The 25,448-nt window shown below is 74.5% G+C and overlaps 1 protein-coding gene across 6 annotated transcripts; it reads left to right on the forward strand.

Annotated features, from left to right (window-relative positions):
- The first annotated feature begins 1,837 nt into the window (after positions 1–1,837).
- On the forward strand, positions 1,838–25,371 carry KCNH2 (potassium voltage-gated channel subfamily H member 2). 6 transcript variants are annotated; one of them, XM_080583452.1, is made up of 16 exons: positions 1,838–1,992; positions 3,221–3,451; positions 9,347–9,511; positions 9,616–10,068; positions 10,840–11,054; positions 19,419–19,844; positions 19,983–20,137; positions 20,285–20,370; positions 21,096–21,295; positions 21,390–21,642; positions 21,746–21,939; positions 22,188–22,287; positions 22,400–22,678; positions 22,882–23,068; positions 23,238–23,412; positions 24,055–25,371. In XM_080583452.1, exons 1-16 carry the CDS (start codon positions 1,917–1,919, stop codon positions 24,238–24,240), a joined length of 3,381 nt encoding a protein of 1,126 aa, XP_080439578.1. In that variant the 5' UTR covers positions 1,838–1,916; the 3' UTR covers positions 24,241–25,371. The 6 variants fall into 6 exon arrangements, with proteins under 6 accessions (XP_080439578.1, XP_080439576.1, XP_080439575.1 ...); XM_080583450.1 differs by having other exon boundaries at positions 19,983–20,370; XM_080583448.1 differs by lacking the exon at positions 1,838–1,992 and having other exon boundaries at positions 2,513–3,451.
- The last annotated feature ends 77 nt before the right edge of the window (positions 25,372–25,448 follow it).

The following is a 25,448-nucleotide window of genomic DNA, read 5'->3' on the forward strand; positions in this document are numbered from 1 at the left end:
CCGGGTAGAGCATGCTGCCCCAGCTCCCAGTGTCCCCAGTACCGGGACTGGGATGGGGATTGGGACTGGGACTGACACTGGGACCAGAAACGGGACCGGAACTGGGACCAGGACCAGCACTGGCACTGGGACTGGGACGGGGACTGGCACCGGGATCAGCAGTGGGACTGGGACCAGTAATGGGACTGGGACCGGCAACGGGGCTGGGACTGGGACCAGCAATGGGTCGGAGACCAGGACTAGGACCCAGCACCAGCACTGGGCCCAGCAATGGGCAAGGACCAGGGCGCAGAGAGAGGATCAGAGCTGGGACCAGAATCTGGACTGGGACCCAGTACTGGGACCGAATGCCAGACTGGTTGCAGCACTGGGACTGGGACCAGCACAGAGATTGGAGCCTGGCACCAGGCCAGGACTCGGCACCAGGCTGAAACTGGGGCCGGCACTGGGACCAGTCCCAGCACTGGAGCAGTACTGGTACCAGTCCCAGCACTGGAGCAGCACTGGGACCAGTCCCAGTACTAGGACCAGCACTGGGACCAGTCCCAGCACTGGAGCAGGACCGGCTGTGTGGAGCCCACCGGGCTGGGGACCGTGTGTGGGGGCCGCTCTGTGGTACCGGTGGGGGGGTCCCCGGTGTGGGTCAGATGCAGCCCCCCCAGCGTGACCCCACATGACCCGGGCAGAGCACGCCGCCCCAGCGCATCCCAGTGTCCCCAGTTGCAGAGCCACCCCGGGTGCCGCGTGCCCGTCCCCCCCCCGTTTGGCCCCCGGCCCCCCCCGGCCCCCCGGCGCTGCCGCCCAGGCGCAGCTGCTGTTTACGTTCCCGCGGCTGCTCCGCCGCCGGGGCTGGCACCGGCCCCCGCTCTGGGCTCCAGGGCTGGGGGGGGGGCGGGGACGGGGACGGGGGGGGGGGCCTTGGGTGGGGGGGGGGGGCCGGGAAGCGTTTCCATGCCCCGGTCCCCCCCGGCCCCCCTTGCCCTATTCATGAGCCCCTATCCGTGCCCCCACATTCATGAGCCCCCCCCCCGTCCCGGGGGGGTTGTGGCCGGGCTCTTCGCATGGGGGGGGGGTCGCAGCCGGGATGGTTGGGGGGGGGCGTGATTGAGTCTGGGGGCGCTGGGGGGGGGGCGCGGGGCAGTGGGGATCTGGGGAGGGGGCTCGGGGGGGAACGCGGGGCTGGAGGGGCCCGGGGCGGGGCTGGGGGGGGCCGCCCCGGGCGCTTCCCCCCCCCCCCCCGGACCCCCCCGTCCCGCTCGGGCCATTGGCTGCGGCCGCGCTCGCTCCTCCCCGGCCGGGCTCGGCTGGCACCGCGCAGCGCCGGCCCCGCCGCGTCCCGGCTCCGCTCCGCTCCGCGCCGAGCCGGGCCGAGCCGAGCCGGGCCGAGCCGGGCCGAGCCGAGCCGGGCCGGGCCGGGCCGGGCCGAGCCGGGCCAGGGCGGCGCCGCGGGGGGGGGACGCAGGGCGGCCGGGGCCGTGCCGATCCGAGCCGATCCGACCGGAGCCGGGCGGGGGGGGGGCGCGGTGATAAATCTCCCCCCGGGCCAGCCGCCTCCTTGCCTAAATAAGGCCGATGCTGCGCCCGCCGCGGCGCGCACGGAGCCGCTAGCGGGGAGGGGGGCGGGCGGGGCCGGCACCGCTACCGGCGGCGGGCGCGCCCCGCACCTGGCCATGGGCTAGCGGCGGCGGGGAGCGGGGCGCGGGGAGCGGCCCCGGAGGGAGGGCCCAGCCTTAACCCCTGCGCGCCCGCCCGGCCCCGCCCGCCGCCGCCGCCGCGCCGCGCCGAGCCGAGCCGTGCGCGCCCCGCGGAGCCGCCGCGGCGGCGCCGTCCTTGGCTCAAGGGCACCGGGACCCCCCGCGGCGCGGGGCCGCCGCCGCCTCCCGCGCCCGCGGCCGCTGCCCCATGGGCCCGGCGCCATGCCGGTGCGGCGCGGGCACGTCGCCCCCCAGAACACCTTCCTGGACACCATCATCCGCAAGTTCGAGGGGCAGAGTGAGTGCGGGGGGCGCGGCCGGGCGGGGGGCGGCACCGCGCCGGGGGGGCGGCGGGGGGGGCTGGGGGGCCTTTGTGTTGGGGCTGGGTGCCTTGATGTTGGGGCTGGGTGCCTTGATGTTGGGGCTGGGTGCCTTGATGTTGGGGCTGGGGGGCCTTGATGTTGGGGCTGGGGTCCTTGATGTTGGGGCTGGGGGGCTTTATGTGAGTCTGGGGGGGCTTTATGTGAGTCTGGGGGGGCTTTATCTGAGTCTGGGGGGGCTTTATGTGAGTCTGGGGGGCCTTTATGTCGGGGCTGGGGGATTCAGGTAAGGCTGGAGGGCATTTATGTGAGGCTGGGGGCCCTTATGTTGGGGCCGGGGGCTTTTATGTGAGTCTGGAGGGCTTTATGTCGGGGCCAGGGGCCTTTGTGTTGAGGCTGGGGGTTTGGTAAGGCTGGGGGGGGGGTTGGTGAGGCCGGGCATTTTGGGCGAGGCTGAGGTTTGGTGAGACTGGGGGGGGGCTTTTGGTGAGGCTGGGGGTGAGTGCCATGGGGCTCTGGGGCAGCTGTGGGGCACGTGTGAGAAGTCCAGCTGGGGGCTGGGGGGGCCCATGGGTGCTGGTGCCACCGTGGCCCCACAAGCACCCGTCCCCACATCCATCCCTGGGCAGGGCACCCAGGCAGGGGGGTGCAGGGGGGGCCGGGGCTGGGGGTGCCCAGGGTCCGGTCCCTGAGGTGGGGACAGGGACGGAGCACGGCCAGGACGGAGCCGCAGCCACAGCTCGCGTGACATGGCCGATGCTGGGGCCGGACCGCGGAGCCCCGCCAGCACCACGGCCTCCTCGACCCTCCGGAGCAGGGGCCTCGCGCTGGCATCGCGCCGTGGGTTGTGGCCGGGGCCCTGCTGTCCCCATCGGGGGGCTCCGCACTGCAGCCCCGGGGGCACTGCGGGGTGGCACAATGCGCCCCGGGGCATCGGGGTGGGCGCGCGGGGCTGCGGCGGGGCCCCTGGTGCAGGCATGGGGCGGGGGGACCCCGCTGCGGCCGGTGCCCTTGGGCAGCTCCAGGCTGGGGACGAGCAGGGCGCTGCCGCTGCACGGTCCCTGGGGACGCTTCGGTTGCTGAGAGCCCAGGGTGGGGACGGATGGATGGATGGATGGACGGATGGACGGACGGATGGATGGATGGGCGGATGGAGTGGGGCGTGGGGCCAGGGCTCCCATGGGCTTCACCTCCACCTCCCCGCAGGCCGCAAGTTCATCATCGCCAACGCCCGGGTGGAGAACTGCGCCGTGATCTACTGCAACGATGGCTTCTGCGAGCTGTGCGGGTACACGCGGGCCGAGGTCATGCAGAAGCCCTGCACCTGCGACTTCCTGCACGGGCCCCGCACGCAGCGCAGCGCGGCCGCCCAGATCGCCCAGGCGCTGCTGGGCTCCGAGGAGCGCAAGGTGGAGATCTGCTTCTACCGCAAGGACGGTAGGGACCCCGCCGCCGCGTCGCCCGCGGGCTGGGGGTGCTGGGTGGGGAGTGGGCGCGCGGGCACCCTGTGCCGCGGGAGCCTCCCGGCGCGCTCCCAGCCGGCCGGCGGAGATTTATGGTTATTTGTGCGGGTGTGAGGGCGGCCGTCCGTCACGGGCAGACAGACCCTTGAGTTAACGGCCTGCTGCGGCGGGCGGCCGCGCCGCGTCCATCCATCAGCCGTGCCAGGCCCCGCCGCGCTGTGGGTGGCGTGCGGTGCCAGCGCGGGTGGGAGCCGGCACCCGCCCCCCGGTGACAGCGTGCCGGGGCCGGGCCGGGGGCTCGTCCTGCCCCACTGGTGCCAGCACGTCCCCTGCCGGGGCCCACAGCCCTCCCAGCTCCCCTGGGTCCGAGCAGGGTCTGCGGGTGCTGTGGGGCAGCTGTGGGGCACGGCGCTGTAACCTGCCTGTGGGGGCTGCAAAGTGTGTGTGGGGGAGGGTCGGGGGTCCCTGCGCTGCCCAGGGAGGGGGGCAAGGGGGTAGCAGGGAGCTGTGTCTTGGGCAGTGGGGACGGAGCCCCCGGGGACAGGAGGGGCAGCCCCTCTCTGGTGCCCCACAGTGCCCCACAGCTGCCCCACAGCCATGCCCAGCCAGCCTGGGGGCTGTTGGCTCTGAGCCCGTGTCAGGCAGCGCGGCCCCCGCTGCCCCCTTTCCCGTGGGCACTTTGCTCGCTGGGGTCCCCAGGCAGGCAGGCAGGGACGGCGCCAGTGCTGCCCGTGGCACGAGGGCTGTGCTGCATTCCCCGAGCCCAGTGCTCCCAGTCCTGGGGGGGCCCGTCCCTCATGTCGGGCGGGGCCCCTGCTGCCCCACGGCGTGGGGGCTCCGTGGAGAGGGGCTCGCTCCCCCCGCCCGTGTGGCCCCAGAGCACTGCGGGTGCAGCGGGGCTGCCCCTCGCCAGGGCCCTGCGGTGCGGCTGCGCGCCACAAGGAGCCGGTCCCTGCGCCAGGTGTCCCGGCTCTCGCCGGCAGCTGTCTCTGGCGCTCGGCACCCGGCCCCGGTTCCGGCGCGCAGAGTAAACAAAGCTGGCTCCCAGCTGCCGGCCGTGCCGCGGAGCCACCACGTGCAGCCAGCAGCCCCGGCGCTGCGCCGCCGCCCGCAGCACAGGCACGGGGCACGAGGGCACAAGGGCACGGGTCCTTCCCCTGCGGCCCCCATCTCCCACTCCCTCATCCCCCGGGAGGAGCAGGAGCGAGGCTGCCGTGGCTCGGCTGTGCGGCCCCAGGGCTCTCACTGCCTGTCTGGGGGCCTGGCTGCGGCTGTGGGGCTGCCCCAGTGCGGCCGCATCCTGGCTCTGGTGCAGCCCCTGGCGCGGAGCTGAGCTCCGGTCCCAGCACGCAGCCGCTGGCGCATCCGTGCCAGGCACGGCCCAGGGCACCGCGACTCGGACGGGCACATCTGCTGCCTGCGCACTTTGGACCCGCACGCAGGGTGCTCGGGGTGGCCGGGGCGCAGGCAGCACGTGGCTGCTTCCTCCCGCAGCCGCAGCGCGCCGAGTCCTCGTTAGCCCTCTGCTAATTGGCCCTGTCCATCTCCCGCTGTCGGGCATGTGCTGAGCAGATGGGGAGGCCCCGGGTCCCAACCTCTGCCTGCTGCCGTGGGGCTTTCCCTGCCCCGTGCCTCAGGGCCATGGGCAGGTGGTGCCGTGCGGTGCCGTGCCGTGCGGTGCTGTGCCGTGCCGTGCGGTGCTCAGTGGCGGCGGGGCCGTCTGGCCGCGGGGCCGCCCGGCTGACAGCTGCGTATGCTTCGTGTCTCCGGTCGCGGGGCTCTGGCCAGCGTCAGCGCAGCTGGGCCAGACAGGCTGAGTGAGCGGGGGGACGCGGCCCTCGGGGGAACACAACCCTCGGGGGGGGGCCTGGGCTGCGCACCCTGCGGGGCCAAGGGGGCCGGTGCCGTGCCGTGCGGCGCGAAGCCTGCGCCATGCCGGTGGCACCCCGCGGTGCCAGGGCAGCACAGTGCTCGCAGGCGGGGTGGGGTGAGGTGCTGTGCCTGTGGCCCCCCCGGAGCGGGGAGGGGGCGGCTGCATGGTCTGTGCCCCCGGTGGGGGGGTCTGGGGGGGCCACCCCTGGTCACTGCCACCCTGGGGACTACACCTGGGGCTGGGTCCCCATGGAGCCCATGGGGCTGTGCAACCCCCACCTGGCCAAGGAGGGGGCACCGGGGCCTGGCCCCCCACGGGGCCGTGCTCCCCACAGGGCCATGCACCCCTGCAGTGCTGTGGGGGTCCCAGCACCACACAGCCCCCCCCCCAACCCGTGTGCTGCCACAGGGCTCCGGGGAGCAGCGGTGCCGCTGCCCCTTGCTGTGCCCAGGGCTGCCGGGGGGGCTGGGCGGGGGCCCCCGGGCGTGCGGCGGGTGCCGGGTCGGCTGGCGCTGCGGCAGGGCTGCCCGCGCCGCGTCCCCGGGGAGTGCGGTGTTTCCGAGGGGATATTTATAGCCAGAGGAGAGCAGCAGCGGTGCCTGCAGAGGGGGAGCTGCTCCCTTTAACCCTTCCCTGCCTCCCCGCGCTGCAGGAGCCCCCCGCGACCCCCTGGCAGCCCCCTCCCCGTGGTGGCAGCGGGGACCCCAGGGTGCAGGCGCCCACAGCTTGTGGGGCGGCCGGGAGGGTCCTGGCCCCGTGCCCAGCCCCGATGCCCCGCCGGGCAGGGGGCACCCATGCTGCCTGGCTGCTGGCCCCAGCCTCGCGCGGCCCCGTGCCATGGCACCGCATGGTGACATCCCCCTGAGGCCAGGGCCTGCTGTGGGGGTCCTGGCTGGCAGAGCCCACTGGGGCCGGGGAGCGGCTGGAGCCGGGCACGTGCTGCGGGACAGAATTTGTCCCGGGCCCGAAAATGACCAAACCGGGCAGCGAGGTGTGTGTCGGGGGCCTTGTGCCTGTCAGCGGCTGCGGTTTCCAGCCTCCCCTCCAGCTGCACTGCTGAAGGCTTCACCTGGCACTGGTGTGTGCCAACACCACGCCGTGACCCCTGCTGCCCCTGCTCAGCCCCAGCCCCGTGCTGCTGCTCCAGCAGGATGTGACCGGGCCCTGGTGGGGCCCCGCGCAGCCCCGCAGCTCCTGCCCCGCCGTGCTTTGCTGCCTTGGCGGCAGCGGGGACCGGCTGCTCCTGCAGTGCTGCTCAGCGCCGGTGCAGCTCCCCGCGCCTGAGCGATGTTTGCAGAGCCCAAACAGGGACGCGGGAAGGTCGCGGCAGCCGCAGGGGAGCACGGCGGGGACAGCCGGCGTGCCGGGCAGCCGCGGCAAGGAGCGAGGTCAGGGCCAGGCTGTGCTGGAGCAGAGACCCCCCCCCCGGCGTCGTCGCTGCTGCCGGTGGCGTTTCAGGTCACTGGGGGCTGGGCCTGGCCTCCGGCGGGTCCCTGGGCTGCGTGCAAGGGCTGAGGCCGGGCCAGGATCAGGCCCTCGGTGCTGCCTGCCAGGTGCCAGCGGGTGATCCTGGCACAGGGCCCCCCCGCGCCGCCGGGGCTTCCCCGTCGCGGGCAGCTCAGCTGCTCCAGCCCCAGAGCATCCCAGTGCGGCACTGGGGGCTCCCCGCGGGTTTGTGCATGGGGACACGCGGTGACATCTCCGGGGTGCCCCACACCTAAGTGCACCCGCAACACTCGGGGGGGGGGGGCGGGGTGGGTGCATGGGGTGGGCGCATGGGGGCCGTGTGGGGTGCTGTGCTGCGGGGCTGTGCACCGCCTCGGCCGCGGGGTGCTCAGCGTGGAGCAGTGCAGAGGGGAGGGCGCACAGCGGGGTGCGCGCAGCAGGGGGGTGCGTGGGGCAGGCTGCGCCGCGTGCCGTGGGGTGCGGAATGGGTGCACGGTGCGGGATGCACGGCTCGGTACGGGGGGGGCGCGGCGGGGGGTGCCCGGTGCCGCCGCCCGGTGCCGCCGCCCGGTGCCGCCGCCCGGTGCCGCCGCCCGGTGCCGCCGCCCGGTGGCCAAGGCGAGCAGCGCAGCCCCGGGCCGGAGCGGGGCCGGGGGGTTTTGGGGCGCAGGGAGGGGGGGGGCGCGGGGGGGTGAGGGCGCGGAGCGGGACTGCGGGGTGCGCCTGGGCTTGGGGTGCGCGTGGGCCTGGGGCGCGCCCCAGGGCCGGGGGGTGCCTGGGTTTTGGGGTGCAGGGCGGGAGGGGTGGGGGCTCCCTGGGCGTGCAGGGCCACGGGGGGGCGGTTGGGGCGCAGGGCGCACCCCGAGCAGCGCGGGGCCGCCTACGGCCCCCCCGGCTCGTGGGGGGGTGCGGGGCCCGGCGAGGGGTGCGGGGCCCCTCGGCCCCCCAAGTCCTGTTGCGGGGGGGCTGGCACCGGGCGTGGGGGCCGCTCCTGGGCTGGGCCCCCCCAGGGCTCCGGAGAACAACCGGCGGGGGGGGCACGGCCGGGACAGGGGCCGAGGGGCTCGGGAGAGGCTTGGGGCCGGGGGGGGCGATGCCGGGCGGGGGCGATCCGGGCCGGGCTCCGCGCAGCCCCCGGCCCCCGCTCCCAGCACCGGGCTCCCCCCGGGACCCCCGCACCCACCGGGGGTCCGCAGGGCCCGGCACCCCCCAGCCGGCTGCCCCCGCGCCCCCTTCCCACAGGGCCCCCACGGCCCCAACCCCCGCGGCCCCGCGCCGGGGTCGGTGGCTTGGGATGGACCGGGGAGGGGGACGGACACGGGGAGGGGTGGGGGGACACGGGGCGGGTGGGGGGGGGGGGGACACGCAGGGAGTGGACCCGGGGGGACGGACACGGGGCAGGGTGGCTGCGGGGCGGGATGGCCACGGGGGGTGGCCACGGGGGGGAAGGATGCGGGGCGGGATGGACACGAGGGGGTGGCCACGGGGGGGTGGCCGCGGGTGTCACCGGCCCGTCCCGAGGCGCGGGCGGCCGCTGGCCGCAGCCATATTTAGGCATAAAACCGGCGCCGGGTGCGGTGCCAAGGCCGCAGCCCCTGCAGCCGGGCCGGGGGGGGCGCGCACCCCAGTGCCGGGGGGGCCGGGGCCCGGCCCCCGCCCCCGCCCGCGGGACCCCCCCGCCCGCCGCCCGGTGAGCTTCGCGCGGCGCCGGGGGCTCCGGGGGGCCCGGGGAGGGGGGGACACCGCGAGGGGGGCGGGGGGGGGGGATGCGGGGGCCCCCGTCCCGTGCCGTGGCCCCGCGCGTGGCCGCGGGGATGAGCCGGGATTAGGGCATCCCGCGGCGGGGGGGCGCCGGTGGAGCGCCAGGACCGCGCTGCTAATCCGCCCCCCCCCCGCCCCGCGCCCACGGGGGCGTCCGGGGCCGCGCCCCCACCCGCCGGGGCCCCACGCAGGGCCGGGGCCGGGGCTCCCCGGTGCAGGCTGCCGGGCGCGCCGCCAGCGGGGGGGGCGGGCGGGGCGCGGGGCCCCGAGGACGCGGGGCCACGGGGGGGGACTGCGGGGCCCCCTGCCCCCCCCCCCCGCCGTGTCCTGCAGCGGGCGGCAGGAACGGGGGCGGAAGGGGGAGTTGCGGAGACCCCCCCCCCCCCAAAATGATGCTGGGGAAGGGTCAGCCCCCAGCGGAGCCCCGTGGGCGCGGGATGCGGCCCCAGCCCAGTGCGGGAGAGGTCACCCCGGGCTGCCCCCCCAGGCCCCCCCCCCGTGCCCGCACGGCCGAGTTCACAGCTGCAGGAGCGGGATTAACGCCGCAGCTGGCAGAGCGCTGAGCGGCTTAGGGCGGCCGGCCGGGGGCGGCGGGGGCAGCCCCGGCCCCAGCCCCCCCAGATCAGCCCCTGGGGCTTCCGGGGGGGCCGTGTGCCGCCCCCGCCCCACGATCGGTTCCCCCTGGCATGGCCGTGCCGACGGGCCCCAGCGGGCCCTCCCTGTCCCCGCCGTGCCTCGGTTTCCCCCGGCAGCGGCAGCCCGCGGGTCCCTGAGCCCCGCTCCCCGCAGGCAGCTGCTTCCTGTGCCTGGTGGACGTGGTGCCGGTGAAGAACGAGGATGGGGCCGTCATCATGTTCATCCTGAACTTCGAGGTGGTGATGGAGAAGGAGCGCCCGGGCTCGCCCGACGCCGACACCAACCACTGGGTCACCCCCGCCAGCTGGTTCCCCACAGGTGGGGCGCCCCGACCCGCGGCACCCGCTGCGGCCGAGCTCCTCGGCTGGGCCGTGGGAGGGTCTGGGGGGGCCGCCCCTCACCGCGCCCCTTCCTCTGGCCAGGGCGCAGCAAGTCCTTCAGGCTGAAGCTGCCGGCGCTGCTGGCGCTGACGGCGAGCAAGCAGTCCCTGCCCCAGGAGCCCCCCGATGCCGTCATCGTGGACTTCTCCAAGCACAGCAGCGAGTCAGCGCCCGAGGAGGCCACGTCCTCCCTGGAGAACAGCTGCCTGGGCTGCTCCCAGCCCGAGGACCAGAAGGCGCTGATGGACCCGGAGGAGGGCGATGGGCGCCCGGAGCCGCCCGTCACCCAGTCCTCGCCCCGCGCCGAGCGCCTGCACCTGCACGCCGCCTTCTCCAACTGCAGCCTGGCGCGGAGCCGCTCGCGTGAGAGCTGCCACAGCGTCCGCCGTGCCTCCTCCGTCGACGACATCGAGACCATGAAGGGCGAGGGCGACAAGCGCTGCCACAACCGGCACGCCACCGTGGGGGCCAGCATGCACCGTGGCTCCAGCACCGGTACGTGGGCTCCTGGCGCATCCCGGTGGCCGTGGTGCTGGGGATGGGGGGCAGGTGCTGCCGGGGGCCTGCCCGCACCTCCCTGCCCCTTAGCTGCAGGAGGGGAGGGTTCAGGCCCACCACGCAGGCAGCATTCGGCCCTGGGGTGAAGTCATTAGGGCTGGCAGCTCGTTAGGGTGCAGGGCAGCTGCTGGCACGCAGGTAGCCGGGCGGCTGCCAGCAAAGGGTGCCGCCGGCGGCTCGTTAGCGGCGCGGGGCGCCGGGCACCCGTCACTGTCAGGCTGGGCATTGCTGTAATGCGCTGCGCTGCCGGCATCTCCGGTGCATGTGGGGCAGCCGTCCCTCGCCCTGCGCAGTGTCCGGCCCCCGTTTGGCTCCCTTGTCCGGTGCCCTTCTGGCCCTCGTTGCCCGTCAGTGCCTGGCTTCAGCCCCGGTGCCGGTGTCCTGCCTGCTCGTGTGGCAGCTCCCGTCACCACCTGGCGTGACCCCCAGCCCCGTAATCCTCTTAGCGACAAAGGGAGGGGACGGCAATTGCCTTGTTAAGCCCCCGCGCCCGCTAAGCGCATTAGGGAGGGGGGAAATAATTACATTAACAGTAAATGATACCAAGCTGTCGGTGCCCGTCCCGCCGCGCCTGCTGGTGGCCTCTGCCTGCCCTGGGCACGGCTCCCTGCTCCCCTCACCCCGCTGGGGACCCTGGGGGTGGTGGGGAGGGGTGGGGGGGTCCCACCCAGTGGCTGCAGCCCGTGCTGATGGTGCCCCCCCGGCCAGGGGCCATGAACAACATCCGCAGCACCCTGCTGAACTCCACCTCCGACTCGGACCTGATGCGCTACCGGGCGATCAGCAAGATCCCCCAGATCACCCTCAACTTCGTGGACTTCAAGGCGGACGCCTTCCTGGCCGCGCCGTCCAGCGAGAAGGAGATCATCGCCCCCACCAAGCTGAAGGACCGCACGCACAACGTCACCGAGAAGGTCACCCAGGTGAGCCCAGCGGCCGGAGGTGGCTGGACGGTGCTCCGGGCATGGTCGGAGCCCAGGAGGATGCTCCGCACTGCAGGAGGGTGGTGCTAGAGCACACGGGGTGATGCTGGAGTGCGCAGGCAATGCTGGAGCGTGAACGGTGATGCTGGAGTTGATGGTGATGCTGGAGCTCACAGCGTGATGCTGGAGCTCACAGGGTGATGCTGGGGCACGCAGGGAGTTGCCTGTGGGTGCTCTGCACTGCAGGATGGTGCTGGACCCCTCAGGATGGTGCTCAGGACAAGGCTGGGGCCCTGGAGGGGCTGCATCCTGCGTGGGCTGGGACTGCTGTGAGGCTTGAGGTGCCACTTGGTGCCCATGTGGCTGCTGTCCCCCACCCATGGGACCAGGCTGTCCCTCCCAAGCACCTCGAGAGATGTGGTCTGCAGCGGGGCCACTGCGCTCCCCGCAGCAGGGCAGGGCGGTGGGGCCGGGCTCACCCATGGGGGTTGGCCCCCTTCCCCAGTGGGGAGCTCGATGTGGGCGCTGCCCCATGGACGGGGGCATCCCCTGCAGATCCTGACCTCGCTCCCTCCTGGGTGGGCTCAAGGCCCAGCAGCAAGCCCCAGCCCTGGCCCGCTGCCTGGGTGGGCTGCGTGAGAGCTACGTGCATGGCACAGCACGGCCCTGCACCTCCTGCACCGTGCTGTGCTGTGCCGTGCCACGCTGCACTGTGCTGTGCCGTGCCATGCCACACCATGCTGTGCCATGCTGTGCTATGCTGCACCGTGCTGTGCCATGCCATGCCATGCTGCACCATGCTGTGCCATGCCATGCCATGCTGTGCCGTGCCATGCTGTGCCATGCTGTGCCATGCCGTGCCATGCTGCACCATGCTGTGCCATGCTGCACCGTGCTGTGCCATGCCACGCCACGCTGCACCGTGCTGTGCCATGCCATGCCATGCTGCACCATGCTGTGCCGTGCCACGCCACACTGCACCGTGCTGCCTGCGCCCTGTTCTCTGGCCGTGACTCTTTGGCCCGTGCTGGGCCCCTGCCCTGCGCTGGCACTGCGGGCTAATCCTTCGCACGTTGTGTAACTGCCATCTGGCTGCGGGGAGCAGGCGGCTGCTGCTGCTTAATTACACCCTGATCCCAGCTCCCACTAATGAAGTTAAAGCTGCCGGCTTGATGCGCCGGGGCCGGCGGGCTCGGGGGACCTGCTGTGCTCGCCCTGCCTGCCAGGGGTCGGGGGCTCGGGGAGGGGCCCGGCGGGGCGGGAGCTCCCAGGCACATCTGCCCTGCGCCGCCTGCGTGCGCCCGGGGTCCCTCGGTGGCCTGGCCCCCCCAGCGACGTGCCTGAGCCTCGCGCCTGCTGGCCCATGTGAGGGAACCCCCCCACCCTGGGAGCTCCCAGCCCTGCTGTCGGGGCTGCCCCTGGGCCCCCCCTCGCTGTGAGATGGAGCAGCTATGGGGCTCCTACGTGGGCGGCAGAGCCCCCAGGGGGTCCGTGGTCCCAGGGGCAGCACGGTGCCAACGCTCGGCCCCCTCCCCCTGCAGCGCCGGCCTTCCCTGCTCCTCTCCAGTGCGCTAACGAGCAACGCATCCTGATTGCCTTTGCTGTGTAATTAATTACGATGCCGTGGCGGCTGCCGCTGCTGCTGTGCTGCCTGCCCAAGCCATGCTAATCTCCTCCTGCCACCAGCTGCCATCACCATGCGGTGCTGGACGGATGGACGGACGGACACAACCCCCCTTGCTGGGCCAGCACAGCCCCCCTGCCGTGGGGCAGAGGGCTCGGCCGTGCCCCGCTGGGCTCTGGGGCAGGAGCAGACGCTGCGCCTGGGCGTGGGGATGGGGTCGGGGCACACCGAGCACCGCTGCCAGGCTGGCGGGTGCATGCTGGGGCTCCTCCAGGACGGAGGTGGATAGGGGTGCTGGGGGTGCCGGGGGTGCCAGGGGCACGGGGCACAGGCTCACCTCGGTGGTGGGGCAGATGCTGTGGATTTGGAAGCTGAGGCCAAGGCGAGCCTGTCCCCGGGCAGCCGTAGTTCCAGCACGGTGAGCTGCTGGGTGGGGGCCAGGGGGGCCGGGGCTTCCAGGCAGCGGCACCGTGAATCATCTGCAGTGACGGCATCCAAACAAGCCCGCGCCGCCCGCCGCACGCTCCCGCAGCTCCCGTCAAGGTCACCACGCTCCTGGGCCTGCCGGCCACCCCGACTGGGCGACACCACCTGGGGACGGGGACAGGGGCTGCGGCTGGCACGGGGCGTTGTGGCTGGGGGGGCGCGAGGCCCCGCCGCAGCCCAGGGAGCACCAGAGGTGCCGGGGATGGAGGCTGCAGGGTCCCGGTGGCTCACGGCAGACCGAGGCCCCCTGACCCCTCCTGGTGGGGACCCCTGCCCGTGGGGCGCAGGCTGGTGCTGGAGCCGGGCGCTGCTGGCACCGCGCTGCCTGTGCCTGGGCTCCGCTCGCTGCAGGACGGGGCTGGTTTGGGGCACGTTGTGCCGCGGGGGGCTCGGTGGCTGTGCCCAGCTGCCTGCGCTGAAGGCTGGGGCGGATCAGCAGCGCCTGGGGCTGGGAGCAGCATGGGGGCAGCTGTCCCGGTGTGGGGTGTCGTGAGGGCAGGAGCATTGGGAATGCAGAGCGGGGTCTCCCTGGCAGGGCTGGGAGGCAGCCAGGGAGAGCGGGAGCCAGCGGAGCTGTGAATCAGCCTGCGGCAGCTGAGGAGCCCTGAGGGCAGCTTGTCCCCTTCTCCATCCCCAGCCCTGTCCTTGCTTCCTTCCCCATCCCCATTCCATCCCCATTCCTTTCCCATCCCATCCCCGCTCCCATCCCCATCCCATCCCCATCCCATCCCCATCCCATTCCCATCCCATCCCATCCCATCCCACCCCACCCCATCCATCCCCTTCCCTGGCACGCGGAGCTGTGACCGCCTCACACCGGGCTCCCTGTCTCAGGGGTCCCGAGGACCGTGGGGCACCCGTGGCTGGGGACGCACGGGGGGGCTCGGGGCCCCGCGAGTGGGGAGCCCCCTCCCTGCCCCCCGCCGTGCCTCAGTTTCCCGGGGGTGTTCCCGGTCCCTCCCCGGGGCGTGACGGGCACCGCGGGGAGGGGCGGCGGCTGCCGGGCTGGGAGCGAGCCCCGGCGGGGGCGGGGGCGGGGGCCGGGGGGGGCCGGGCCGCCCCTCTCCATCTGCCGCCCGCCGCGGCAGCTCCGCGCCCGCAGCCGCGCAGGGCAGCGCCGGGCTCCGCGGCAGCTCCGGGATGCGGGGCCCCGGGGGGGCGGCCGGCGGCTCCCCCCGCCCGGCGGCGCGGCGCTGAGCGCGGCCATGGCCCCGGGCAGGCGCGACAGCGGCGAGCGCCCCGACGGCGACCGAAAGAGCGCCCGCGTCCGCCGCGCCGTCCGCATCTCCAGCCTGGTGGCACAGGAGGTGGGTGCGGGGGGGCCGGGGGGGAGACCGGGACCTGGGGGGGGGAGGTCCCGCCGCCGTACCCCGCCCGCAGCCGAGCTCGCCCCGACGACGGCGTCCCCAAGGCATTGCCCCGGGCTGCGCCGGCTCCAGCCCCCCCGCGGGATGCCCAAAACCCCCCCCCCGGCCCCCCGGTGCGGGGGTGCCCTGGGTGCCCCGGGCGCGCGGGGGCCCGGGCCGGAGCCGTTCCCCGCGCTGGGTTGTGGCCGGCCCGGGGCGAGCCGGCTGATGTGCCGGCACGGAAAGGATGGGGTGGGGGTGGGCTGCCCGCAACCCCCCCCCCGGCGCTGGGCTCCGGGGCGGGGGGGTCCCGAGTGCCGTGGGGCGGTGGTGCTGGAGAGCCCCGAGCGGCGGGGAGCACCGCGTCGGGCTGGGCTGGGCTCGGCGGGGCTGCGAGCGGGGTCTGTGGGGACGCAGCCCCCCCACGGGGACCCCTCGCCAGCCGGTGCCACCCCAGCCCCTTGTGGGGTTGGGGTTGTGGCCACGGCGAGGGATGGGGCAGCGCCAGGTGTTTGGGGTGGCTGTTGTGTCCCCAGAGCGCGGTCCCTGGTCCCCACCGTCGGGCGTGCTGCGGTGCGGTGGCGCACGCTGCGTGGCTGGGGTGCCGGGGCTGCTCCGTGTCTGCGTCAGCGGGTGGGGGTTCGGCTGCTGGGGGCTCGCACCGCCCCGTGGGGACGTCACCTCGTCACGGGGCTCGCCATCCCACCCCGCCACCGGTGCCTGTGCTGCGGCATTGCTGTCGGCAGCGGGAGAGGGCAGCGCCTCGAGGCCCGCGGTGGCACCCGTCCCGCTCACCCATGTCGGTGGGTGCGCAGGGCGCCGCGCCGCTGCCGCAGCTGAACGCGGTGAGTGCTGGCTGGGCGTTGGGGTGTCCCCAGCACCGGAGTGCCTGTGGTGGGTGCCGTGGGTCCGCACGGTGTGTTTGGGGTCGGCTGTGCGGGCGCATTGCTGTTGGACGGTGTCTGTTGGCGGAGAGGTGCGTTGGGTGACCCACACACCGGGCACCTCTGAGGGTGACGGCACCGGGTGTCCGTGACGGCGTTGGGCGGCTGTGCTGGTGTTGACCGTGGTGGATGTGGGGTGTCTTTGTCACTGTGGCGCTGGGTTTTGGTGTGAGTCCTGCCGTCGGGTGCCGCAGAGCTCACCAAGTGCTGCCGTCACACTGGTGTGGTGCCGTGGCTGTGGGGTGGCTCTGGCAGTACCACAGCCGTCAGGGACCTGCGTGGGTTTGGGCAGCCGAGCTTTGGTGTTTGTTGGGCATCCCATAGGACATCGGGAATCATCAGCCCTGGTGCAGGGGCACCTGGGCAGGTGCCAGGTGCCTGGTTTGGGGCAGGCATTGGGGTCTGAGGCACGGCAAGGCCAGGTGGGTTCTGCGAGTCCATCCCCAAAGGCCTGGGGACGCCGGGTGCCTGCCTCATCCCAGCGCTGGGTGCCCGGGCTGCGGCCGTTTCCCTGCGGGTGCCTGGTGCCACCGCAAGCGCTGGTGTCAGCTGACGGGTTGGCGTGTGCCGGTGCCCCCGAAGCCACCAGCTGGTGGGCTGGGTGCGGGTGCCACCCACGCACCGGGTGACAGCGGCCGCAGGGTGGCCGCGGGCTGCAGGGTCGGGGTATTTGTGGCAGCGAGGGGGCTGAGCCCCGTGGGCGCAGGTGTCTGGGTCGCGGCAGGTGCCGCGCCGGGCGCCTCCGGCTGTGCGGGCTGGGTGTCAGGTGCCTGTGTCACAGCAGGTGTCGGGCGTACGTGTCACCGCGAGCGAGAGGTGCTGGTGACTGCACGCCTGTGAGCGTGAGGTGACGCGTGCCTGCGCCAGGGCGGGTGTACGTGTCACCGGGTGCCGGCACTGCCGGGTATCTGTGTCACCGTGACTGATAGGTGTTGTGTCGCCGGGAGTCTCGAGGGAGCGCGTTCCTGCCGTGTGCCGGCGTCACCCGCACGCTGCTGGTGCACGGGTTGGAGGTCCGGGTGCCACGCATGCAGCCGGTGTCCGGGTCCGCTGCCGCACCGGGTGAGCACCCACGGCGGGCATGGGTGCGCCCGGGTGCCGGGCACCGGCTGCACGGTGCTGGCGGTGTGATGGGGGCTGCGGGAGCTGAGCGCGGCAGTGTGGCTGTCCCCACGGCTGGGTGGCTCGGAGGGGGCTGTCCCTGGCAGTGGTGCAGCACCGGGGGTGTCCGGGGGCTGCCCCCCGACCTGCCCTGGGGGCTGCCTGCCGCAGCTCGGTGACGTGGGGATGGTGCTGTTGTGTGCGGGGCTGCCCCTGGGCCATGCTTGGGGTCCCGGCGTGTGCCGGGAATGGGACAGGGGGGTGGGGGTGCCGGGGCTGCCTCCCTGCAGCTGCACTGCTGAGGGGTCCGGGGGGGCGCCCCGTGGGTGTGACGGGGCCGCGTTTGGGGAGGGGGTGTCCGCAGGGGCGGCGCGCTGCAGCTATGGGGCAGGGGGCGTCCCGCGGGGCCGACACCCCTCCGCTCTCGCCCGTCCCGTTATGGCCCGTTCCGAGCGGCTCAGAGGGGCCGTGGGACGGGGCCGTGGGGCTGGGGGTGTTCCTGCCCCCCCCCCCCGGCCCCGCGCGTCCCCGCGGCCCCCATGACCCCGCGTGCCCTCGTGGCCCCGCGTGCCCCCGCGGTGCCGTCACCCCCGTGCCGCGGGGCGCCCCGTGCCCGCAGCCGCCCCCCCCCCCCCGGTAGGGGCGTGCGGTCGCCCCCCCCCCCACCCCCCCCGGCGCGTGCCGCGCGCGGCCCCGTCCCCCGCTCCGTCACGCGGCGTCTCGCGGGGACGCGCGGGTGCCAGCGGGAAATCCCCGCGCGTGGGCGGCGGCGGTGACTCAGGGCTGCCCGCGGCTGCCGAGCCCCCCCCGTGTCCCCCCCCGCGTGTGCCCCCCGCCGCCCCGGGGCCGGCCCCGCCGCCGCCTCCTGGGTCCTCCCCGAGGCCACCCGCGGCCGGCGGCGCTCCGGGGCGGGGGGAGCCGGGAGGGGGCGCGGCGGCGGCACCGCCGTACCGGAGGGGTTAACGGGCGGGGGGCGGGCGCTGGGGGGGGGGGCAGCGGGGCAGGCTGGGTAGGATTTCCGCCCCAATAATCCCCCGCTCCGCCGGGGCGCTCCCGGCCGCGCCCCGCCGCCGTCCCGCCGGGGGGGGGGGGCGGCACCGGGCGATGGGCGCGGGGCCGGCGGGGGGGGTCCGGGGCCCCCCGGGCTGAGCGGCGGGGGCGCGCGCCACGGGCTCGGCCCCGCGCCCCGGGCGGCCGTGAGGATGCTGGCGTCGCTCCTGCAGCTGCTGCGGGACTTCTCGGGCCCCCCCGGCGCCGCCCCCCCGGCCCGCGCACGCCCCATGCCCGGCGCCTCGCCCTGCGGCACCTGCCTCGGCCTCGGCCTCGATGGCGCGGGGCAGCGCCAGGAGCAGAAGGTACCGGCCGCCGCCCCCCCCCCCCCGCGCCCCGGGGCCGCTGCGGGATGCCCCGGGGGGGGGGGAGCGGGGGGGCGGGGGGCGGGCGCCGGGCGCTGGGACCGCCCCGGGGCGCCCCTGCCCGGGGGGCGGGGGACCGCGCGCTGGCACCCCCACTCGTGGCACGGCCCCCACGCAGCGGGGGGAGCGGGGGGGAACACGCGGGGGGGGGGGGGGGACGGGGACGGGGAGCCAGGGCAGGGGTCGCGCCGCGGGGCGCCGGGTCCTCGGTCCCGGGAGCCGCGCTCGGGGCCGTGCGGCTGCGGGGCCGGTGCGGTGCCCAGCGCGGTGCCCAGCGGGGCTCTGCCCCGTGCCTCCCCCCCCCGCGGCGCAGCGCCCCGCTCCCCCCGGGCCCCCGGTGCGCCCGCTCCCCTATTTATAGCCCGTGCGCCCGCAGCTGATCCCGCCGCGGACGGATGGGCGCAGCTGCCGGGCACGGCCGTGCCACCCGGGGCCCTGCTCGGGGTGCACGCGGGGGGGTCCCCGCTCCCCGCCCCGAGCTGCCGGGGTCGTGGGGCAGCACCAGAGCCCCCGCCCCCCCAGAGCGGGGCGAGCCGGGGACCGCCGCACGTCCCCGCTGCGTGCGTGGCCTCCTTTGCAGTGGGAAGGCGAGAATTGCCTGCTTCTGCCCCATTTCTGTGCCAGCGCCTCCTGCGCCTCCGCCAGCCAGAGGTGCTGCTGCCCCCGCACCCCCCACAATGCTGGGGGCTGGGGGCCGGGGGGGCCTCAGCGGCTGGGGGGGGGGCAGGTGTGGGGCAGGATGAGCGGGGCCCTGCGGGGTGCAGGAGGGCTGGGGGGGGGTGCGGGGAGGTGCCTGCGACAGCCGAGGTAGCGCCTGCGGGGGCCGGGCCCCCCCGCATGGAAATGTCCCCTGGCGCCTTTGCATTCGCGCCCTCATTTCCATGGGGCCCGGCTGCCGCAGCCGGGGCTGGCGCTGCCCAGGGAAGGATGGGGGGGGGAGGGGGAGCCCTGCCAAGGCTGGGGGCTGGGAGGGCTCTGCTGCACCCATCACATCCCAGTGCACCCCAGTGCACCCCAGTGCACCACATTGTGAGCACCCTCACACCGCACTGCACCCCACAACACCCCCCCAGCGCCCCATTTGTCCTCTCTGCACCCTGCTGTACCCCACCACAGCCCGCTGCGCTGCACCGTACCCCCTGCACCCCATGGCTCCCCTCTGCACCCCACAACACCCCCCTACACCCTGCTGCCCCCACCGCTGCCCCCCTGCTCCCCGCTGCCCCCACTTGCGCTCCTGCACCCCTCGCACCCAGCACAGCACGCGGCCAGGAGCAGCCCGGTGCCGCAGTGCCTGGGGGCGGCTGGGGCTCGGTGTCCCCACGCTGGTGCCCAGCGGGGTGCAGGGACAGCCCGGGTGCCTGTGCTGCGGCACCGTGTGCCGGGGGGGCCGGGGGGCTCGTTCCCCGCCGGAGCGGGTGGGAGCTGAGCCCCTGCCGCCTGCCCAGGTGCTGTCGCTGGGCGCCGACGTCCTCCCCGAGTACAAGCTGCAGGCGCCGCGCATCCACAAATGGACCATCCTGCACTACAGCCCCTTCAAGGCGGTGTGGGACTGGCTCATCCTGCTGCTGGTCATCTACACGGCCATCTTCACGCCCTACTCGGCCGCCTTCCTGCTCAACGACCAGGAGGAGGCCCAGCGGCACAACTGTGGCTACTCCTGCAGCCCCCTCAACGTGGTCGACCTGATCGTGGACATCATGTTCATCATCGACATCCTCATCAACTTCCGCACCACCTACGTCAACTCCAACGAGGAGGTGGTGAGCCACCCCGCCAAGATCGCCATCCACTACTTCAAGGGCTGGTTCCTCATCGACATGGTGGCCGCCATCCCCTTCGACCTGCTCATCTTCGGCTCCGGCTCTGAGGAGGTATGGGGACGGGGATGGGGATGGGGACGGGGACAGGGACAGGGACCAGCCCAGGTTTCCTGTGCAGGGAGGCAGGATGGGGTCTGTGTGTCAGGGCTCCCGTGGGGGTCCCCACAGCCCTCAGTGCCCCCCTTGCAGACCACCACCCTGATCGGGCTGCTGAAGACGGCGCGGCTGCTGCGCCTGGTGCGGGTGGCCCGCAAGCTGGACCGGTACTCGGAGTACGGGGCGGCCGTGCTCTTCCTGCTGATGTGCACCTTCGCCCTCATCGCCCACTGGCTGGCCTGCATCTGGTACGCCATCGGCAACGTGGAGGGGCAGCGCATCGGCTGGCTGCACTCGCTGGGCGACCAGATCGGCAAGCCCCTGAACGACAGCAACCCCCTGTACGGCCCCACCATCAAGGACAAGTACGTCACGGCGCTCTACTTCACCTTCAGCAGCCTGACCAGCGTCGGCTTCGGCAACGTCTCGCCCAACACCAACTCCGAGAAGATCTTCTCCATCTGCGTCATGCTCATCGGCTGTGAGTGCGGCCGCCGCGGGGCTGGGGGCACGCGGGGCTGAGAGCGCACAGCTGTGCGTGTGTGTGAGCTTGCGCGTGGGTGACAGCGTGCCCGAGCGTGCGAGCAGGCGTCTGTGTGCATGAGCACGTGTGAGCGTGTATGGGCACATGTGGATGCGAGTGCATACGTGTGATGGAACGTGTGCGAGTGGACGTGTGCGTGTGCACGTCAGCATGGATGTGTGTGTGAGTAGACTTGTGTGAGCGTGGCTGTGGGTGTGTGCCTGCATGTGGTGTATGCACCATAGACCACGCATGTGTGAGCATACGCGTGTGTACGAGCATGTGTGAAAGTGTGTAAGGACACGTGTCTGACCGCGTGTGGATGGCTGTGTGCACCCCTGCGTGTGTGAGCACGCACCTGTCAGCAGCCCAGCTCCGCGTGTGTGGGTGTCACCGTGCAGAGCTGCGGGTGTGCGAACGGGTGTGTCTGCAGGGTGGGGGGCGGCCGTGCCCCTGCGGGTGCAAAGAGCACGCTTCTGTAGGCAGCGACGCTCCTCACGCGCGTGCGCGTCTTTGTCTACACGTGCCCGTGTGCGGGGTGCCCAAGGCGAGTTCCCACAGAGGCCCCCACACGCGGGGAGGGGGCTGCGGGGGGGGCTCCGGGGCACCGCTCACCGCCAGCCCCCCCCCTTGCTGCCCCGGGGGGCTGGGGCCGCCCTCACCCCCGCCTCGCCGTGCCGCAGCCCTGATGTACGCCAGCATCTTCGGGAACGTCTCGGCCATCATCCAGCGCCTGTACTCGGGCACGGCGCGCTACCACACCCAGATGCTGCGCGTCCGCGAGTTCATCCGCTTCCACCAGATCCCCAACCCGCTGCGGCAGCGCCTGGAGGAGTACTTCCAGCACGCCTGGTCCTACACCAACGGCATCGACATGAACGCGGTGAGCGCCGTGCCGCGCCGTGCCGCCACGCACCGCCTCGTGCCGTGCCGTGCCGCGCCGTGCTGTGACGTTCCCGATGTTCCCGTCTCCGCAGGTGCTGAAGGGCTTCCCCGAGTGCCTGCAGGCCGACATCTGCCTGCACCTGAACCGCAGCCTGCTGCAGAACTGCAAGCCCTTCAAGGGGGCCACCAAGGGCTGCCTGCGCGCCCTGGCCATGAAGTTCAAGACGACGCACGCGCCCCCCGGGGACACCCTGGTGCACGCCGGGGACGTGCTCACCGCCCTCTACTTCATCTCCCGGGGCTCCATTGAGATCCTGCGTGGGGACGTGGTGGTGGCCATCCTGGGTGAGCCCCCGGGCTGAGGACGGGTACGGGGATGTGCCCCGGGTGCCGGCCCCCCCTCGCCGCCCCGGGCTGAACCCCGGTGCCTCCCTCCCTCCCCCCCAAGGGAAGAACGACATCTTTGGGGAGCCGCTGAACCTGTACGCGCGGCCAGGGAAGTCCAACGCGGACGTGCGGGCGCTCACCTACTGCGACCTGCACAAGATCCACCGCGAGGACCTGCTGGAGGTGCTGGACATGTACCCCGAGTTCTCCGACCACTTCTGGTCCAGCCTGGAGATCACCTTCAACCTGCGTGATGTGAGGGGCCGGGGGGGGGGGGATAGGGGCACGGGGGGGCACTGGGACGGGGGGTGCTCACCCGGCTGGGCTGGGCTGGGGGGACAGCGCGGGGGTGCTCAGGGTGGGGACAGGGATGGGGCACAGCCACCGTGGGGCTGACGGGGATAAGGCACCACCACATGCCCCCTCCCCACGCCGCCCCTCTACCCCCACCCCGGGGGGGCTCCTGGCATCTGCCCCCGCCTCAGCCGCCCCTCGCCCCGCAGACCAACATGATCCCCGGCTCCCCGGGCAGCGACGAGCTGGACAGCGGCTTCAACCGCCTGCGCAAGCGCAAGCTCTCCTTCCGCCGGCGCACGGAGAAAGGTACGGGGAGGGCGTGGGGGGTGCTGGAAAAGGGGGAGCCCGGTGGGTGGGTGGGAATTCCGAGGGGCCGCCGTGACCCAGGGTTCGTCCCCCCCCTTCCCGATCCCCACAGACGCGGACACTGCCGGGGAGCTGCGGAGCGGGCAGAAGGCGCTGCGGCTGGGCAGGAGCTGCCAGGCGCCGGGGGCCCCGCGGGGGCCGGCCGAGTGGGACCCCTGCCACTCCAGCTCGCCCTCCAGCTCGCCCTCCAGCGATGAGGACGAGCACCCCGCACCCGCCCCGGGGGCCGCCGTGCTCTCACCCTTCCACAGCCCCCGCCCGGGCGGCGAAGCCCCCGCGCCCCCCGACGCCGAGGAGCGCAAGGGCAGCGATATGTGCAACCCCCTCTCAGGTGGGGACGGCGCTCGGGGGTGGTGGTGGTGGGGGTCACCGCTTCTCCCCCTCCCTGCTCAAACCCCACCGGCATCTCCCACACCCCCCACCCCGTGCCCCGCATTACCCTGCCCCGTTCCTCCTTCACCCGCCTCTCTGCTGTCGCGCCCCCGCCCTCTGAGACCCCTCTGCGTGCCGCTGACGGTTGTGCCCCGCCACCAGGAGCCTTCTCGGGGGTGTCCAACATCTTCAGCTTCTGGGGGGAGAGCCGGGGGCGGCAGTACCAGGAGCTGCCGCGCTGCACCATCCCGGCGCACGCCGCCCTCAGCATCCCGCTGCCCTCCATGAGCCGCCGGCAGCGCTCCGAGGTGGAGACGCGGCTCGATCTCCTTCAGAAGCAGCTCAATAGGTACCGTGTGGGGGGGGGGGGCAGCGAGACCCTCGGCAGCCCCCCCGGATCGCCCCTAAGGGGCGATCCGGGGGGGCTGCCGAGGGTCTCGCTGCCCTGCGGTAAGCGATGCCCTGCATACAGCACGGGGAGCCCCCACGCCCCCCCCGTGACACGTGTCTACGCGCAGGCTGGAGACGCGGATGGCCGCGGACATCAGCTCCATCATGCAGCTGCTGCAGCGCCAGGCCGCGCTCGTGCCCCCCGCCTACAGCACGGTCTCGTCCCCGCATCAGCCGCCGGGCCCCCCCCCGTGCCCGCTGCAGCCCGTCCTCCCCATCACCCCCATCCAGCCGCTCTCTCAGGTGAGCACCCAGCGGACCCCAAACCCCCCAAAGTGTGGGGCAGGCCCTGGGTGCCTGCCGGCAGGGTCCCATTATTGCGTCTTCCAGCTCCACCACAAGCTGGGGGCACTGCTGAGCCCCCCACGTTTGGGGCTTTTCTTCTGCCCCATCCTCCAGCCCCGTGGTGAGCTGGGGACGTGGCTGAGCCCCCAGCTTTGGGGCAGCCCCTCTCCTGTGCCCCATTTTCCATCCACTAGCCCCACAGTGAGCTGGGGCCATTGCTGACACCCCCCCCCCACCATTTAGGGGCTGCCCCTCTCTTCTGCCTCATTTTCCAGCCCCACAGTGAGCTGGGGGCACTGCCGAGCCCCCCCAGGTTTGGGGCAGACCCCTCTCCCTTGCTCCGTCACCCAATCTTCCTTCGACGTGGTGAGCTGGGGTGGTCACAACCCCCCCACTTTTGGGGCTGCCCCTCTCCTGTGCCCCATCCTCCACCCCCAGGGTGAAGTGAGGATGCTGCCGAGCCCCCAGGTGGGGCGCAGCCCCTCTTCTGTACCCCCCCTTCCCCCCCCCAGGACGAGCTGGGGGTCACAGCCGAGCCCCCGGGGGCGGCGCAGCCCCCTCCCGGCCCTGTGCTGACGCTGGCCGCCCTCTCTCCCGCAGGTTCCCAGCTTCCCGGTGCCGCCGGAGCTGCGGCGCGGCCCGGCCCCCCCCGAGCCGCCCCCCCCCGACGTGGTGCTGCTGCTGGAGCCCGCGGCCACCCCGCGCCGCCGCTCGCTGCCCGGACAGCTGCCGCCGCCGCCGGGCGCTCAGCCCCTGCATAGACACTGCTCCGACCCCGGCAGTTAGTCGGCGGGGGGGGGGGACGGGGCCGGGACCCCCGGCGACGGACGCGGGACCCCCGTCCCAGGACGCTGGGGCTGCCGGGGCCGCGGCCGCCGTCCCCACGGACAATGGGGCCGGGCGGGCGCCCACGTTAGCTGGCCTAACCCGGGGCCGGCCCCCGCCGTGCCGGCGGCTTCCAGGGCTCGGCTGGCAGGACTGGGGGCGCGGGCTGCTCCTCGCCCTTCCTCCTCCTCCTCCTCCTCCTCCTCCTGCCCCCCGTAGTGCTGCAGCGGGGCGCAGCCCCCCCGCCTCCCCCCGGACCCCGCCGGGCCGGGGCCGCGCTGCGCCCCCCCCCGGGGCCGTGGGGCTGGGGGTGAGGGGAGGGGGCTGGGGGGGGCCGTGTGTGTGTCTGCGTGTGTGTGCGTGCGTGTGCACGCGTGTTTCCCTGTGTCGCGGGCCCCCCTGCCCCGCGCGCTCCGTGGGTGCGGGTGCACGCGGGGCCGCGCGTGTCCGTGCGCTCGCGCCCCTTCGGCCGCCGCGTGTGCGCGCTGCGGGCTCCCGGGGCCGCGGGGCCGCGCTCTGCCGTGTCCGTGGGGCTGGGGGCGGGGGGGGGGGGGGGGGGGGGTCCCGGCCGTGCCTCCTGCCCGCCGTGGCGCGGGGCGGGCGGCAGCACCCGCGTGGGCCCCTCCGGACGCGTCCCCGTCCTCGCCCTGGCCCGGCGCCCCTTCCCCCCCCCGCGCCGTGGGGTCGGGCCACGTCCCCTCCCCGCGCCCCCCGTTCCCCGGGGCCGCTCCCCGCGCCCAGCGGGTGGCAGCGGGCAGGAGGGAGCGGGGGGGGGGGTCCCGCTGCCCCGGCCCCCCCCTGCCTGCACCGATCCCCGGGCCGGCGCCGCCACACGCACAAGGGGGGGGGGGACGCCCCGGGGCGGGGGGGGGGGCGCGGGCAGGGTCTGGCCGGGGGCCGTGGGGCAGCGCCCGCCCCCCCCCGGCTCCCCGTAGTGTGTGCCGTGTTCGTGCCGTCGTCCCGTAGCCGGGCGCTGCCCGGGTCTCTGCGTGCCCCCCCCCCGCCGTACCCAGCCCCGCATGTCGCCTTCTGCGGTAGGAGCCCCCCCCGCCCCCCGGTCCCCGCACCCCAATAAACCCGACCGAGAACGCGTCTCTGTGTGCGGCTGCGCTGCGGGGGGGAGGCGGCTGGGGACCCCCGGGGTGGTGCGGGGGGGGGGGGTCAACGCC

Source organism: Anser brachyrhynchus (assembly GCF_964034855.1).
Source record: "Anser brachyrhynchus genome assembly, chromosome: 2".
Classification (NCBI taxonomy): domain Eukaryota; kingdom Metazoa; phylum Chordata; class Aves; order Anseriformes; family Anatidae; genus Anser; species Anser brachyrhynchus.

Bases quoted from the DNA above. Each gene is read 5' to 3' on its own strand.
- KCNH2 (XM_080583447.1), top strand. From the start codon at position 2,764: ATGGCCGATGCTGGGGCCGGACCGCGGAGCCCCGCCAGCACCACGGCC. The intron at 10,069-10,839 runs GTACGTGGGCTC...CCCCCCGGCCAG, and splicing joins GCACCGTGGCTCCAGCACCG to GGGCCATGAACAACATCCGC. The intron at 21,643-21,745 runs GTGAGCCCCCGG...CTCCCCCCCAAG, and splicing joins CGTGGTGGTGGCCATCCTGG to GGAAGAACGACATCTTTGGG.